A 15,015-nucleotide genomic window follows, 5' to 3' on the forward strand; every position below is an offset into this window, starting at 1 on the left:
CATGTCAGCAGTTTTCTGTTTGGAAGGGAGCTGAACTTTAAAGTTTGACATGTGGATTGAAGAAAAGTAAGACTTGTTATTCCTTGAAGTCGACTTAAATAAACCTGTAACGCTGCAAACATTTGTATCCACCTGAAGACATTTCACTGCGTCTGTCCCTATATTTAATCTCGCCTACGAAGCCTCTGATCGACTATTTTCTTTGAATGAGGAAATGAGCACAACCCCAGAGACTCGGAGGTCGGGAACCAGCGTGATGCCGAACAATCAATAGTGTTCCGGTACCTTCTGAAAGAGAGACACACCCGGAGGTTTGATGAATAGTTTATAATTGCTAGAGATCTGCTTGAAGCTATGGCACGAGCACAGCACATCAAAGCTGCTGCAGAGAGTTTAAATTACACAAGAACAAAGTCAATCAACTCATTTCTCAGTCCTCGAAACCTGATGGAGATCCCTTTGTTTCAAACTGAAGTCATGTGTGCACTGGTTTCCAGTTCTTTGAGGAGCGCTGGGAGGATTGTTTCTGACGGACGGCAGCATCAGAAAAAAAAAAAAAAGACCGGAGGGTTGTAAGGCATCAGTGGGCGGGGCCACAGAAAGGCCGGCAAGCTCCGAAATTCTACATTCACAGCCGACCTGCACGTCCTGAACTCTGTCCTCCTGAACTCCACCTGAAGTTTAAAAGGCCGATCCGTCACAGATGATGTTCTGGCCTCGGCCCGGGAACAGCTCCATCTGCCAGTACCGAGTGTCAGCGTAGACTACAGGAGGTTTAAAGAGAACAACCGTCAACTTACTTTACTTATTGGGAAATATATTTATATGTTTTTTAGTTGTATAAAAATCTATCTGCTGTGGTTTTCCACAAGTAATCTATGTGTAAGATATTTTTCTATTCTGTGGAAACCAGACTAAAGTGTATTTGTACATTGTGAAGTTGTCTTTTTGTCGAGTTAAATGTGTTTGTGGATTAAAAACGGGTGAAGCAGTTGTTACCCATGTCTCCGGGCGTCAGCCACAGGTTGAAGGAGCTGCAGTGTTTCTGGCAGCGTTGAACGGGCAGAACTCGAACCGTTGGAAGCCCCTCGCCCACCACCAGCCAGCCAAACACCCCGACGCCCTGAAACACAGGACAGCAAGGCACGAGTTAGAGCCGAGGGTTCATCTGAGGAGAGTGATAGATTGTTAAAGGATTATTATTTTACATTTTCCTGAAAAAGAAATCCCTTTCAATCATCACTCATAACCCACTAGAGGTGTGTGTTGGTCTCTGTGTCTACAGAGACTTTTTTTCTTTTGCTGTGTTTGGGACGTTTCGGAGCGTGAGCAAAGAGCCTTCGGGCTCCACGTCGGTGTGTAACCTCCAGCCAGGTGAAGCCCGCTCTCATTCACTAGTCGTCAAATACCACCGTTGACCCGCCCCCTTCCTTCCCCATTCTGATACCAGTGCGTTAAAAATAAAACAATTTAGTTGGGTCATAATTCCATCACTTATATCTATAGATATATATCTATAGATAGATATATATATAGATATATAGATATATATATATAGATAGATAGATATATAGATATATATATATAGATATATAGATATATGCTACATTTGTTTACAATGTAGCATTAACAGTTTGCATGAGACTGTTGAACCAGAGATGTGTAGTGCTATCAGATCAGTATATAGACTCGGTTACTCACTGATACCCGATCTGACTTTCAGTAACATTAACTCTGTATTGCTGCTTACTCTCTCCGTGTGGGGACGTCTGAACTCACTTTACTCTGGGAGTTTGTGCTGTGGGTGACCAGGCAGCGCTGCACGATGGTCCCGGCACTGTCCAGCAGGGGGCAGAGCTCCGCCTTCGGGAAGAGCCACCTCAACACCTTCTCCCTGGTCCCAGAGCTGAACCTCCTGCACCACCAACACAACACCAGTCATTTTATACATCGTTTGCATCTACTACTGATTTTCCTGAAATATTGTCCCAGTGTGATTATGATGCAGGTCTGGGTTCCTCAGAACCGAAGTGGACCAGTGAAGACCTCCACCTTGAACAGAAACATGTACCAGAGCAGAGTGAAGTTGGCGGGTCCTTGAGGGAGGCCCAGATGATGGTTCGGCAGACTGTCGTCGTCCTCCAGCAGAATGGACATGGAGCCTGAATGGGCCAAGTAGAGCTCCTCAAGCTGCTGCCGCTGCACACTGAGGGACTCCCCACCCTGCAGAGACCAGTACGGGCAATGAGAAACCAGCAATAACAACAGGAATGGTTAGATGGGGGGGCATTTATCACACATTGCTCCTCATTACGATAACCCAGAGCAAAGAGATTTCAAACTTTCAAGTCAAGACCTTTAGCAAAACGAGCTGCGGCCCCCGCCGTAGCGCCACCGTCCCTCTGAGGCTCTCCGGGACCTCCAGTACCGAGGAGATCTCTGCACAGGCCGAACAGTTGACCAGATTCTGCCTGAGAGAGCCGGCACTCCACCATTCATGGAAACCTGCAGCACACACACGTACACACACGTACACACACACATGTAAACAAACCCTTTAGATACCTCATTAAAAACTGTGTGTGTGTGTGTGTGTGTGTGTGTGTGTGTGTGTGTGTGTGTGTGTGTGTGTGTGTGTGTGTGTGTGTGTGTGTTCATGCTTCAGACCTTGCAGGTTGTACTTCTTGGCGATGGGCAGGGACAGCAGGCGGACGTGGCTGAGGGGGGACGACCAGTTGTAACAGCCCAGGTTGACCAGACCCAGCTGGGGGCCGCTCTGAGGGTACGTGAAGGCCAGCACCACCACCAGCAGGAAGCCCACCGCCACCACGAACTGCAGAGACAAACAGGGGACGTGAGACGCTGATGGCTGGGTCCGACCTCAAAGCATAAATAAACCGGTATGCTCCACAATGGGCAAGTGATTTATTTTACAGCAAGAAAGAAATCTGTATTTTCTAGTTGGATCTGTATCAGTTTTCTCATAGCTCTAGTGTCACCTCCTGTCCATATTGTCCGTCACATGATCGCTTCCTGTCACGATTTTGAGCCCAATGTGAGGCTTCAGCAGCCAATCTGATCATCCAAAATAATACTCATTTTAGTTGGTAATCAACTGTTTTATTGCTAAGCTGCAGTGGATGAATAGTACTACAAAGAGAGTATTTCAACAGTGCAAACACAAAGAAGAACTTCGTACCAAAGTCTGATATGGGTACACTAAAAAAAACTAAAACCTGAAGAAGAATTTAACAACAATAACAAAGGCATAAAACGCAACTAAAACCTCATATGTATCATGTACTTTTACGTGATTATGGCAGAGTAATAGTTACCTTGATGGTGGCTCTCAGGATGGGGAACTGTGGCGGCTCTCTCCGGGGCTCGTTGGTCTCCAGCACCTGCTTGATGAACCTCTCGATCTCCCTCTCCGACATGCCGTAGCGGTAGCCCGACTGCCGGAGGATGTCGATGCTCTCCGACAGCTTGTCGTAGATGCACGGCTCGCTTGTCGTCGTTCCCATGATGACAGCGGTGGCGGCGGCGGCCTCTCGGTCAAACGCGTGGATCTTCGGCTGCTGCGGTCTCCAGGAGCATGGTGTCGCCTGTGAAGTCAGAAACCAGCTAGCGATCATAACTTACATCATTTAAAAGGCTTGATTATCATGTAATGTTATTTTATTATATGCAATCTAAACGTGGTTCTCTCTTGTGTGGAGACAATAAGCATCATGCAAGAGACACTCATACAAACAGGAAGTGCTGGACGATATGGAGAAAATCAAAAGTCACGATTTTAGGGTTGATCATTGGTGCTTTTAAAAAACACTTACACAATGAGTAATGTGGATATAATGACTACGTGGGAAATGGAAAATAATAGAACAGCTCGAACAGTCTGGTAAATTCAGAAAGTTACATCACTCAACTGTAATGCAGCCTTTAAAACCAACGTTACATGTACTTTACGACAGTTAACGTTACATTCCACCACTGGGTAACACACTACGTGTACTTTACGACAGTTAACGTTACATTCCACCACTGGGTAACACACTACGTGTACTTTACGACAATTAACGTTACATTCCACCACTGGGTAACACACTACGTGCCATCAGTCCGGGCTGCTGCGTTTAACACAATCAGACATATGCAATGTCACGACAAAGTCATCGCCTAAAACAGAACGATGTAACGTTCACGATCACTACAGGCGATGTATGTGGTTTAAAAAACGTAAATACCACAGAGCTGATTAACTGACAGTTGGTACGCTGACATGTTAGCTTGTTAGCTTTGAACAACACTCCCAGTTTACGTCCTTTAAAATAAAACTATACGAGCGTGAAAGCCTCACCCCAAAGGGACATCCACCGTCTTTTCTATATCACGTTAACTACGAAAATAAATGTATTTTGTAAAATAAACTAGCTTGCTAATGAAGGGGCATGGCTACCACAAACAAACAGCCCGGATGCAGATGCTAATTCTTTCTTCTTCTTCTTATTCTTCTTCTTCTTCTTTGGTGTTTGATTTGACGGTTGGCAAAGAGAAGCGTTACCGCCACCACCTGGACTAGAGCGCAGGTGCAGGAGATTATGCTGGAAAATAACTAAATAAATGAATGAAATACTTTTTTTGTGTGGTTTCTTTTCGCTTAATACGTTTCTCCTTAAAACTGCTGTGTTATTATATATTAATATTTCTTGCAGCAACAACGTGTCCTATGAATATAAATTGTCTTCCAGTTTCATTATCATCCCAATACTCCTGTTTTACTGGTTGTGAATGTGTCCTAATGGATGCCTTGGCTTCAGATTTGAGTAACGCAGCTTGTAGGTCTACATGCTCAACAAGCTGAAAGTGTTTGGCCATAATATCCACCTGGACGAAACCCAAAGGAAGCATTTAACCATTTCCTTAATCTCCATCCTGTACATTATAAGGAGTATTTCATTTATAATATCAGTTCTAAATGATGATCTGACAGAAACTGTCCGATGCATTAACCGTGTTATTTATTTCCCCCTCCTCTATCCACTGCAGAGCCAAACATATTGCCAAATAGATATTCTCATAAATGGTCTGATACTCTTTTCTTAGTTTGTGATCCTCTCACTGGGATATAAACTGCTGCACCTGCACACCTTGCACCAAGATCTTTGGAGACATCTACAAATATAAACACAGTCTAAAAAAAATACTGATCCAGTAGTTCTGAACTGTGCGCCAAAGAGTTTCTCTTGCCTGTTTTCCATCTCCTGCTGTGAATTGAACCTCCTGAGGTTTGATTCTGCTGCTGACATGTAAACTATAAGCAAATATAGTCAAAGACACATCTCATGAGAGCCCTTTATATATGTGAAGATACCTGCTTCCCACTCCTGTCCTGAGGAGCAGCAAAGTACATTGATGACCTTTTTCATAAATGCACGGCTACAGTTTTCTTCTTCTACTACTAGTTTTGGGGTTATAATGGCAGTTGGCAACATTCAATTTAATGTAGGTGCAGTGAATTTCAGTGGGTCAGAGATTAACTGTGCGCTCCATTAGTCATACTACCATACTATTAAGCATGCCAGAAAAATATTTTGTATGTCCCAATACATAGTATGTGAAATGCAGGATGCCAGAAATACCAGGATGTTCTATAACATAAGGTTGTTTTTTGTAGAATGCAAGCCAGCCTGTTTTTCTGGCTGTTGTGACCCACAATCCTTTGCACAGCAGTTATATATGCAAGAGAGTCAAAGTTCAAGGTGCAATGTTTTGACGAACTAGGTTGTCCAAAATTAATGCAAACTGCACGCAACATTACGTACTTTGTAAGGGCAGCTGCAGTAAGCAAATTACTATTTGTACTATGTTATATATAAATGAATATATTCTATTATTTTGCAGATTCTGATTAATAATACAAAATATGATCAACAAATAAATGAGGATGCATTATGATAGATTAAGATTCACAAGCTACCCAAGCTGATAAAATATAATAAGTAGTTATTGATATACTTCTTCTTCACTGGATACAAGTACGTTTTCAAAGGTTGACAGTTGGTTTGAGATACATTGCATGTGAATTACAGAGTGAGTTTGTGGAGGAACACATGACATGTTACATAATACAATTGAAAAGCAGTGTAACTAATCAAAAACACGCACTGTATATCTGAGTCATTAAAAAGATAGTTGTACTCATACATTTTAATTGTGTGCGATAGCAACAAGAAATGCATGTACAGTGTGAGAACAATAACTTTAAGTGAGGTTAAAATACAGTAAAGGTGTCGAGGTATAAAAGATGATAACGTTGTAAGTGAGGTGCACATTCTCACATCTACAGGGAGATTGAGGGATTACGTGTTGGATTAAAGAACCAGTTAATGTGAGAGTCAACAGAACACAATGATTTATAAGGAACCCACGCTGAACCCACGTTTCATAAACTCCCGGCTCTAAGCAATCAGGAAGGTACCAGAATCTGCCCAAAGCCAGAGCCCTTTAAAGGGTTCTGCCCAAAACAACACATATCGACCAATGAGAGCTCAGTCTGGTCAAAGGAAGTCCCGCCCCCTGTTTCCGTTTCTTGTGCAACAGCGAAACAGCAGCGACACCGCGTTGCGTCAAGTTGCAGAGAGACACAGGAAATGCTGCTTGAGAGGCCACAGAAAAACAAAATAAAATAGAATAAGTAAAAAAAAAAAAAAGTTATTTTGATTACAAAACTTGCATTACTTTTTAGTATTAACCTAAAAATATTTTTTAAACAGAAAAATAGATAAAACATTTATATTTGTTTAACTTTCGTGAAAGAAAACGTTGAGACTCATTAATACATCTTTACAATAAATCACTTTTGGCCAAATCATTCGCACGACTATAACACCGTTACACTGTTGTTGTTTGTTTGTTAAATCTTTGCACTATTATTTAGTTATTTTAACAGTATTCTATTATATTGTATATATTGTGCATTTTTTTTATGTAATGTCTTTTTTTTACTATTTTTATTGCTTTGCTTTACCTTTACCTAAAAATGCTTCACTAGCAAAAAATATAACATCAATGAATTAATAAAGTACCTATCTAATCTAATCTAATCTAATCTATTTTATTGAAATATTTTATTTTGAAAGTCATCACCGGAACTCTTCCTCGTTAGCATGATAACTTGACAGTGGTTCTATAACCTGGATCCAACCTACAGGCGGCAACGTTTCTCAAACGAAACCTCAAACTCAATAGTAACATTTATACATTAATAGGGACTTCTCTTCTTTATTTTCTTCCACAGGAACCAGCAGGTTAAAGTGGTTTAAACCGGTGAACACTTGTTGTGTGTTGTTGTTATTGGAGGTCACAGCGCGTCTCCAGTTGAAAACCAGACGTCCAGAGATGCTTTCCCCGGGCATGACCGTCTCTTCCCGGCTGCTGAGGCCGATGTCGAGGCTTCCTCTCTGGCTGGGCTCTGACGGAAGAGCCGCTAGCTCTCAGCACAAAGGTAACAACAGCAGAATTTGGTGGTCGGATTATTTAGAGCCACAGGAGCAGTTAGCATCAAGCTAATCTTAAAGTGACGCAGTTTAGCACGGAGACGGAAAACTTCTCAACACCTATAAACCCGATTGACGTAAAGTTATGACGTAAGAACCGTTTGTAAGATTAGAAGAGGGCATTACAACTAAGTACACGTAATAAATAAAGTTATTATTATTAATAACAACAGTAGAGTGACAGAAAACTAATTGTCAACTAATTTGACACTTAATAAATAAAGTTATTGTTATTATTAATAATAACGTTATTGATATTTATGATAATACAGTTATTATTATTAATAATAATAGTAATAATAATATATTATTATTAATTATAACAGTAGAGTGACAGAACATTTAATTGTCAACTAATTCGACACTTAATAAATAAAGGTATTATTATTAATAATAACTTTATTATTATTAATAATAATATATTTATTATATTATTAATACTATTATTAGTGATAATAAATCTATTATTATTATTAATGATAATACATCTATTATTATTATTAATAATAACAGTAGAGTGACAGAACATTTAATTGTCAACTAATTAGACACTTAACAAATAAAGTTATTATTATTATTAATAAAGCGTTTAAGTCATTTTATCAGACAGATGTGACAAATGTTTCCAGCTTTTTAAAAATATTTTCATGAGATACTATCTCATAATAATGATTTACAGGATCTTTATTTTTCCATCACAGTGGCGTAGATGGGCTTCCATAGTTCTTTGCTCTTTTTAATGAAGAAAATCTACGTTAGCATCTGCGCTAACCTCCCTAGCTACCTGTAGCTCCTCACAGGATGCTGATTGGTCCATTGGTACAAGTAGATTTTCGCATGCTACGTTATCCTGGGTTCGCTCGTGATCTCCTGACATCGCGAGAATCCAGCTGCTGTGTAAAGTAAATCGTTTTTTAGAGATTCAGTTGACGAATGACTCAGTATGTGACTCAGTATTTCAGTCCAGCATCATCCAGATCTGATTAAAACCAGCTGACGGTCTTTCTGTTGTTGTTGTTGTTTTTGCTGCAGAGGTGATAAAGAACCATGAACTGGAGAAAGATGAGCCCCGCCCCCTCTACATGGACTTCCAGGCCACCACGCCCATGGTAACCTTTACCATCCATGTTTACCAGCTGATGTCAGACACGTACTTTCATATTTACATTTACACTTACACTTATGTATGTATGTGTGTGTGTGTGTGTGTGTGTGTGTGTGTGTGTGTGTGTGTGTGTGTGTGTGTGTGTGTGTGTGTGTGTGTGTGTGTGTGTGTGTGTGTGTGTGTGTGTGTGTGTGTGTGTGTGTGTGTGTAGGACCCCCGGGTGCTGGACGCCATGTTGCCCTACCAGGTGAATTACTACGGTAACCCTCACTCCAAAACTCACGCCTACGGCTGGGAGAGCGAGAGCGCCATGGAGGTGGCCAGGAAGGTAGAGAGACACATGGTTTTTATAGAATAGAATAGAATAGAAATATACTTTATTCATCCCCAAGGGGAAATTTGTCGACTCATTTCATTAAATGTGAATCTGAGAGAGAGACACTGACTGTGTGTTGTCTCTCTCTCTCTCGCTCTCTCTCTCCGAGCAGCAGGTGGCTGATCTGATTGGAGCAGATCCCAGAGAGATCATCTTCACCAGCGGAGCCACCGAGTCCAACAACATGGCTATCAAGGTCTCACTCTGCTTCTCCTCTTCATCACACCTCCTCTTCCTCTTCCTCTCACTATTAACATGCTAGCCAGGCAGGCTGGAGCTAATCAGTACCAACAACCGGCCGATCTTCTCTCTGTTTTCTCTTTGCTGTTTATTTACCTCGTACATTTACTTTAGTTTCCTGGTTAGATAGCTTCCAGTGTTCATTTAGTAAAATACCAACTAACTGTGACTCTATTAACATGCAATATTGCTGACAGAAAACAGGACTAAAATGTAGTTTAGAAAATAAACTTTTACCACAATATCTCTCAAAATATTATAGGCTTCTTTTTTTTAATGCAGAAGTTCCGTTTCCATATCCGGACAATAACACCGACAGCATACAATGAGCACAGTCAGGAGGCCTCAGAGTATCTTACTTGAGTTAAAGTTTAAAATGACAACAACAGAACTCAGGAGAAAGAAACAAAGTGATGTTTTGGAGAGACTGGATTGACTGAAAAACTAAAAACGATCAAGTAGCTTCGAAACACACGAAGAACAGAAGGAGAACCCAGTGAGAACAGGAGAAACTACAGAAAAATAAACCACCTCACGGTGTTAGAACCCAGTTCTGTGATCTCAGTATTGACCTCGTCTCTCCTGCAGGGCGTGGCCCGGTTCTACCAGACCAAGAAGCGTCACGTGATCACCACGCAGACGGAGCACAAGTGTGTGCTGGACTCGTGTCGAGTTCTGGAGTCCGAAGGATTCAGTATCACCTACCTGCCAGTCCAGCCCAACGGACTGGTGGACCTGGAGGTACGCACGGCGAACCTACAGAGTGAACACATTCAGATCAGAAGTCATTGTGTGTATTAAAACTGTGTGTGTGTGTGTGTGTGTTCAGCTGTTGGAGGCCTCGATCCGTCCTGACACCTCTCTGTTGTCGGTGATGACCATCAACAACGAGATCGGAGTCAAGCAGCCCATCAAGGAGATTGGTAAACATTGCATCATGATTTTTGTTATAACGTTACAATTTCATCTGCCCGTTACTAGTAATGTGTCTGTTATATTATATTATTGTATTGTAGCTGACGGTTTCACCACTCAACGTCACTGTTGTTGTCTCACCTATTGTTGATGCTGTGTGCAACCAAACATCGACAAAGCTTCAGTATCAAACAAACTAGTTTCAGCGTATCGTTCAGTGAGACTTTGGACCCGAACTTAAGAGAGAAGTTTCGTTTAGCTGGTGCAACAGGCTGCTGATTTCTGAACCATGTACACAGTGTTTCATGCATAAAGCAGACCACCTTGACCACTGTAGTCTCTGATGTAGTGTTCTGATCAAAGCTATTGATTGATCTTTACTCTTCCTGTACACAGGTCAGATTTGTCGCTCTAAAGGAGTCTTCCTCCACACTGACGCCGCTCAGGCTGTCGGAAAGATTCCCGTCAACGTCACGGACTGGAAGGTTGATCTGATGTCCATCAGCGGCCACAAGATCTACGGACCTAAAGGTTAGCCGTAGCATCACCGTAGATGCTATCTAAACTGTTAGCTCATTACACAAGATGAGGCAGTTTATAAGAAACACGTTTCACACACGTGGCTGTTGACTTGTTTTCCAAAAGAAACGTGAAATAGAACCTGAAACAGTTAAAGTTGCAATTGAAATACAAATACTGAAAGCTGAAATAGCATTTACAAGTGAAGAAAGCAGCTTTAAGAGCCAGTGTTTAGGATTTGGCGTCGTCTAGCTGTGAAGTTGCAGATTGCAACCAACAGATTCCATAGAGCCACCAGTGTGTGGTTTGTCCGTTCTGGGCCACCGTAGAAACATGGCGGCACAACATGGTGAAGAGGACTCACTCTGTATGTAGATATAAACAGTTTATTCTAAGGTAACAAAAACACAACGATTATTACTTTCAGGTGATACTAAAGAAAACATTCATGTTTCATTTCTGCCAATAGATCCTCCTAAATGATGAATTAAAAAAATAAAATAGACTAGAATGTGTCTTGAGCACATTTTTTATATATTGCACTACATTGCTCTTCTTAGTTGGAACCATTTGAACAACTATTCGACCTACACTGATTACAAGTCGATGAACGAGGAAACCGTTGCTTTGATGGAGTAGTATAATGATAGAAGACCCAATGAAACTCAACATCAGTCCCACAGTTTGTACACTGTCACATGGAGTTTTCTGATCTAGGTGTGTGTGTGTGTGTGTGTGTGTGTGTGTGTGTGTGTGTGTGTGTGTGTGTGTGTGTGTGTGTGTGTGTGTGTGTGTGTGTGTGTGTGTGTGTGTGTGTGTGTGTGTGTGTGTGTGTGTGTGTGTGTGTGTGTGTGTGTGTGTGTGTGTGTATACAGGTGTGGGTGCTTTGTACGTGCGTCGCCGGCCCCGAGTGCGCATGGAGCCGCTGCAGAGCGGTGGCGGGCAGGAAAGGGGGCTGCGCTCCGGCACCGTCCCCACCCCGCTGGCTGTTGGGCTGGGAGCCGCCTGCAGCATTGCACAGCAGGAGATGGAGGTAAAAACGAACGCACCCAAACATCCTGAGAGTCAACAAACATCCAAACATCTTGGGACTAAGTGTTTGTGTGTGTGTGTGCTTGTGTGTGCAGTATGATCATCACAGAGTGTCCATGCTGGCTAATCGTCTGGTCCATAAACTCACGTCTGAGCTTCCTGACGTCATCATGAACGGAGATGCAGAACAACGCTACGCTGGTACACACACACACACACACACACAGAAGTGCATAAACAAACACACCACTGTCACATGTTCTAACATGTTTAATGTAAGAGGTTTCTGTTGGAGGTCTGTGTTATGTGTCAAATACGTTTTACTACAGTAGACGAGGCAGATGGACTCATCTGACTGTTTGTGTGCTTTTCAGGCTGTGTCAACTTGTCCTTTGCTTATGTGGAGGGAGAGAGTCTGTTGATGGCGCTGAAGGATGTCGCTCTGTCATCTGGGAGGTCAGACACACACTTGTGTTGAATTGTTGAAATTGAAACAGGCCTGAAGTTTTATCTGGAGCCGGTGCTCCTGATGACTCAAGCTGTTTAGTCAAACTATGTTTATTTATGTTCATTTAACAGTTCATGTGGATGCACATGTATTAGTGCAGACAGCATGGTTCACATTCCTGCCGCCTGTTATTCCACATTCCACTGACTGCAAGTTAGCAAACATGTAAACAATGCACAGTTTAAATATTTGAATAACTCTCTTTGCAAATGATTTATGAGGAATGAATTTCCTCTCAGCGTGTTTGTTAGACCTCAGGGATGCATAGAGTGTATTTTGATGAGAAACAACTTTGTTTTTCTTGTATATAAAAGATGACTGAGTGTTGGTTTGTGTGCACACAGTGCGTGTACGTCAGCATCTCTGGAGCCGTCGTACGTCCTCCGAGCGATCGGAACAGATGAAGACCTCGCTCACTCGTCCATCAGGTACAAACACTGACATCCTCACTTTAACCCCGTTGATTATGATCAAGTTTAACTTGAAACACTGACTGAAACATCTGTCTGAACATCAGCAGCTGGAGATGATTCTCTGCATCACATGTAGGTTAAAGTAAACCTGTGTGTGTCTGTGTGTTAGGTTTGGTATTGGCAGGTTCACCACAGAAGCAGAGGTGGACTACACAGCAGAGAAATGTATCACGCAGGTCACCCGGCTCAGAGAGATGAGGTGAGTTCAGCTGGACCCATAATTCAGATCTTATTTCGATATCGTTGTCCATGATTTCTGTGAGTGATGTGTTCCCAGATCTCAGATATTTACTTATTGGGTAAAATATTGTTAGTATTGATAGACATGATGATAGACTAAGCTATGAAAATAAGACCCAAGTTGTATAAATCAGAATTAAACTGGTGCGTCACTTTATCCGTCAATGGCAATATTATCTGTAATGTGTTATAAATGATAAAAGAGTTATGGGAACTGTCCAATAACCTCTCTGTCTCTCTCTCTCTCTTAGTCCTCTGTGGGAGATGGTTCAAGAAGGCATCGATCTGAAGAGCATCAAGTGGACGCAGCACTAGACTCCTCCCACTTCCTGGCTGACGACGATGATGATGACGATACATTCCCAGGGAACTCTGGGAATGTACTAGCTTTACCTTCCTGTACACAAACACGCACAAACTTCCTGTCTGACTTGAAGTCTGTTTGTAACTGCAGCTCCGTGTCTCCTTAGAAGCTCCCTTTGTTGCTCTGTCAGGAGATTGTTGATCGGAGGTTGTTGTATGTCGTTCTGTGACCCCGCGGTCCTGCATCACAGAGTCAGTTCATCTTTGTCTTTATTTGGGTTTACCTGGCTTCACTTTCAGTTATCTCTGGGTTCACTAATCCAGCTCTGAACTCGGTCACATGAAACAGGATCTCTTAAGTGCAGCCTGTCACATACAACACCATGAACTACTTTATATGATAAGAGATGAAACTGTGAAACCTGCAGGGAAATATATATATTACTGATGCAGTAAAAAGTGGTTTACTGCAAGGGGAAAGACATAATCACACAACTAGAATAAAATAAGAAGCTATTTATAGGATTAATGCTCAGCTATTAAAAGTTAAGGCTGTAAATCTACTGATCTATAATCATATCTCTACTGCTCTTTATTACTCGTCACTTCATTTGTCTCTCTCAGGATCCTGTAGGAATGATAACAAATCAATTTTTCCAGTGATTGATTGGGGCGTACTGGACTGTTGATGGGTTTTGATCTGAACTTCTGCACCGCATTAACGTGACCCAGTTAACATTCCCAATACGTCTTTGAGTCAGAATCTTTCAGCTGGTGATACACAGATTGTCTCCTGCTCTGTTCACATGTGATACACTCTCCTCTCAGTTTTGCTTCCTCTTCATCAGGTTTCAGTATTCCGTAAACCGCAGCATCATGTCAGTTCATCAGCAGTGTTCACAGTGTTAGCATCCGCAGTACTTTGATTAGTTTTGTTAAAGTCTGGAACGTACTACAGCACTACACTTGATTTGACCACAACGGATGAGGTCCGGTCTCACATTCTAACTGAGACCATCGTGTTACTGAGGTTGTTGAGGACAATCTGAAATATTCTGTTGATAACTGGGTTTTCAAAGTCTTGTATTGTGTTCCTGGATGTTCCATCACATTTGTTAGACTCCATCTACTGTTACTCTTCGTGATATACAATCATTATAATCCAATAAAGTGCTGCTTCCTGGTTATGCAATGAACTTAAGTTTTGTTTCCTTTTTTACTCTTATATCACGTTTATTTATACAAACCACAAATGCTACATACTACAGCATTTATAGCTAGTTTGCGATGCCTCTCTATAATTGGGCCTGAACACAAATACACACCTCAACAAGCAATAATATACACACAATAAAAAACAATTACATAACAAAAAAATAAAAAGCACCTTCTTTATTATTAATACGTAAGTTATATAAGTGTTAGTGTTATCCAAAAATATCACTTTATTGTTACAGTCCACTAAACACCAGCAGAAGCAATATACATACATTTCACCTCACTAATTTGTATCCATACTATTTGTTTTACATTATATAGTATACATGTATATAACCAATATTTGTATAGTAAGTATATTTTATTCTGTAATCATATTTATTAAACCCATTATCACAATTTTTGCTCTTGCATTTCATGAGGTCAAACATATAAGTGTTCTTTCACCGTAAAGTAAACAAATACATTTATGCACCATGTGTATACAAAATAAAGTTTAGTTTCAAGGTATATATATATATATGCAC

At 41.3% G+C, this 15,015-nt stretch overlaps 2 protein-coding genes across 3 annotated transcripts; one reads left to right on the top strand and one right to left on the bottom strand.

The window, feature by feature from the left end:
- Positions 1–312: 312 nt before the first annotated feature.
- cunh6orf89 (chromosome unknown C6orf89 homolog) lies at positions 313–4,519 on the bottom strand. Of its 2 annotated transcripts, XM_076096308.1 has the most exons (8): positions 4,361–4,519; positions 3,336–3,605; positions 2,668–2,833; positions 2,357–2,505; positions 2,072–2,223; positions 1,780–1,915; positions 1,000–1,123; positions 313–764 (listed from the first exon to the last, which is right to left on the bottom strand). In XM_076096308.1, exons 2-8 carry the CDS (start codon positions 3,522–3,524, stop codon positions 682–684), a joined length of 999 nt encoding a protein of 332 aa, XP_075952423.1. In that variant the 5' UTR covers positions 3,525–3,605; positions 4,361–4,519; the 3' UTR covers positions 313–681. The 2 variants fall into 2 exon arrangements, with proteins under 2 accessions (XP_075952423.1, XP_075952422.1); XM_076096307.1 differs by having other exon boundaries at positions 3,336–4,518.
- Positions 4,520–7,183: 2,664 nt separating this feature from the next.
- On the top strand, positions 7,184–14,466 carry nfs1 (NFS1 cysteine desulfurase). The gene is made up of 13 exons (XM_076096079.1): positions 7,184–7,507; positions 8,592–8,668; positions 8,876–8,992; positions 9,153–9,236; positions 9,869–10,021; positions 10,110–10,203; positions 10,592–10,726; positions 11,590–11,747; positions 11,842–11,947; positions 12,121–12,202; positions 12,599–12,682; positions 12,837–12,926; positions 13,219–14,466. Exons 1-13 carry the CDS (start codon positions 7,402–7,404, stop codon positions 13,280–13,282), a joined length of 1,350 nt encoding a protein of 449 aa, XP_075952194.1. The 5' UTR covers positions 7,184–7,401; the 3' UTR covers positions 13,283–14,466.
- Positions 14,467–15,015: the final 549 nt, after the last annotated feature.

This window comes from Anarhichas minor, unplaced genomic scaffold (genome assembly GCF_050575085.1).
Source record: "Anarhichas minor isolate MPS153535 unplaced genomic scaffold, ASM5057508v1 ptg000021l, whole genome shotgun sequence".
Taxonomy (NCBI): domain Eukaryota; kingdom Metazoa; phylum Chordata; class Actinopteri; order Perciformes; family Anarhichadidae; genus Anarhichas; species Anarhichas minor.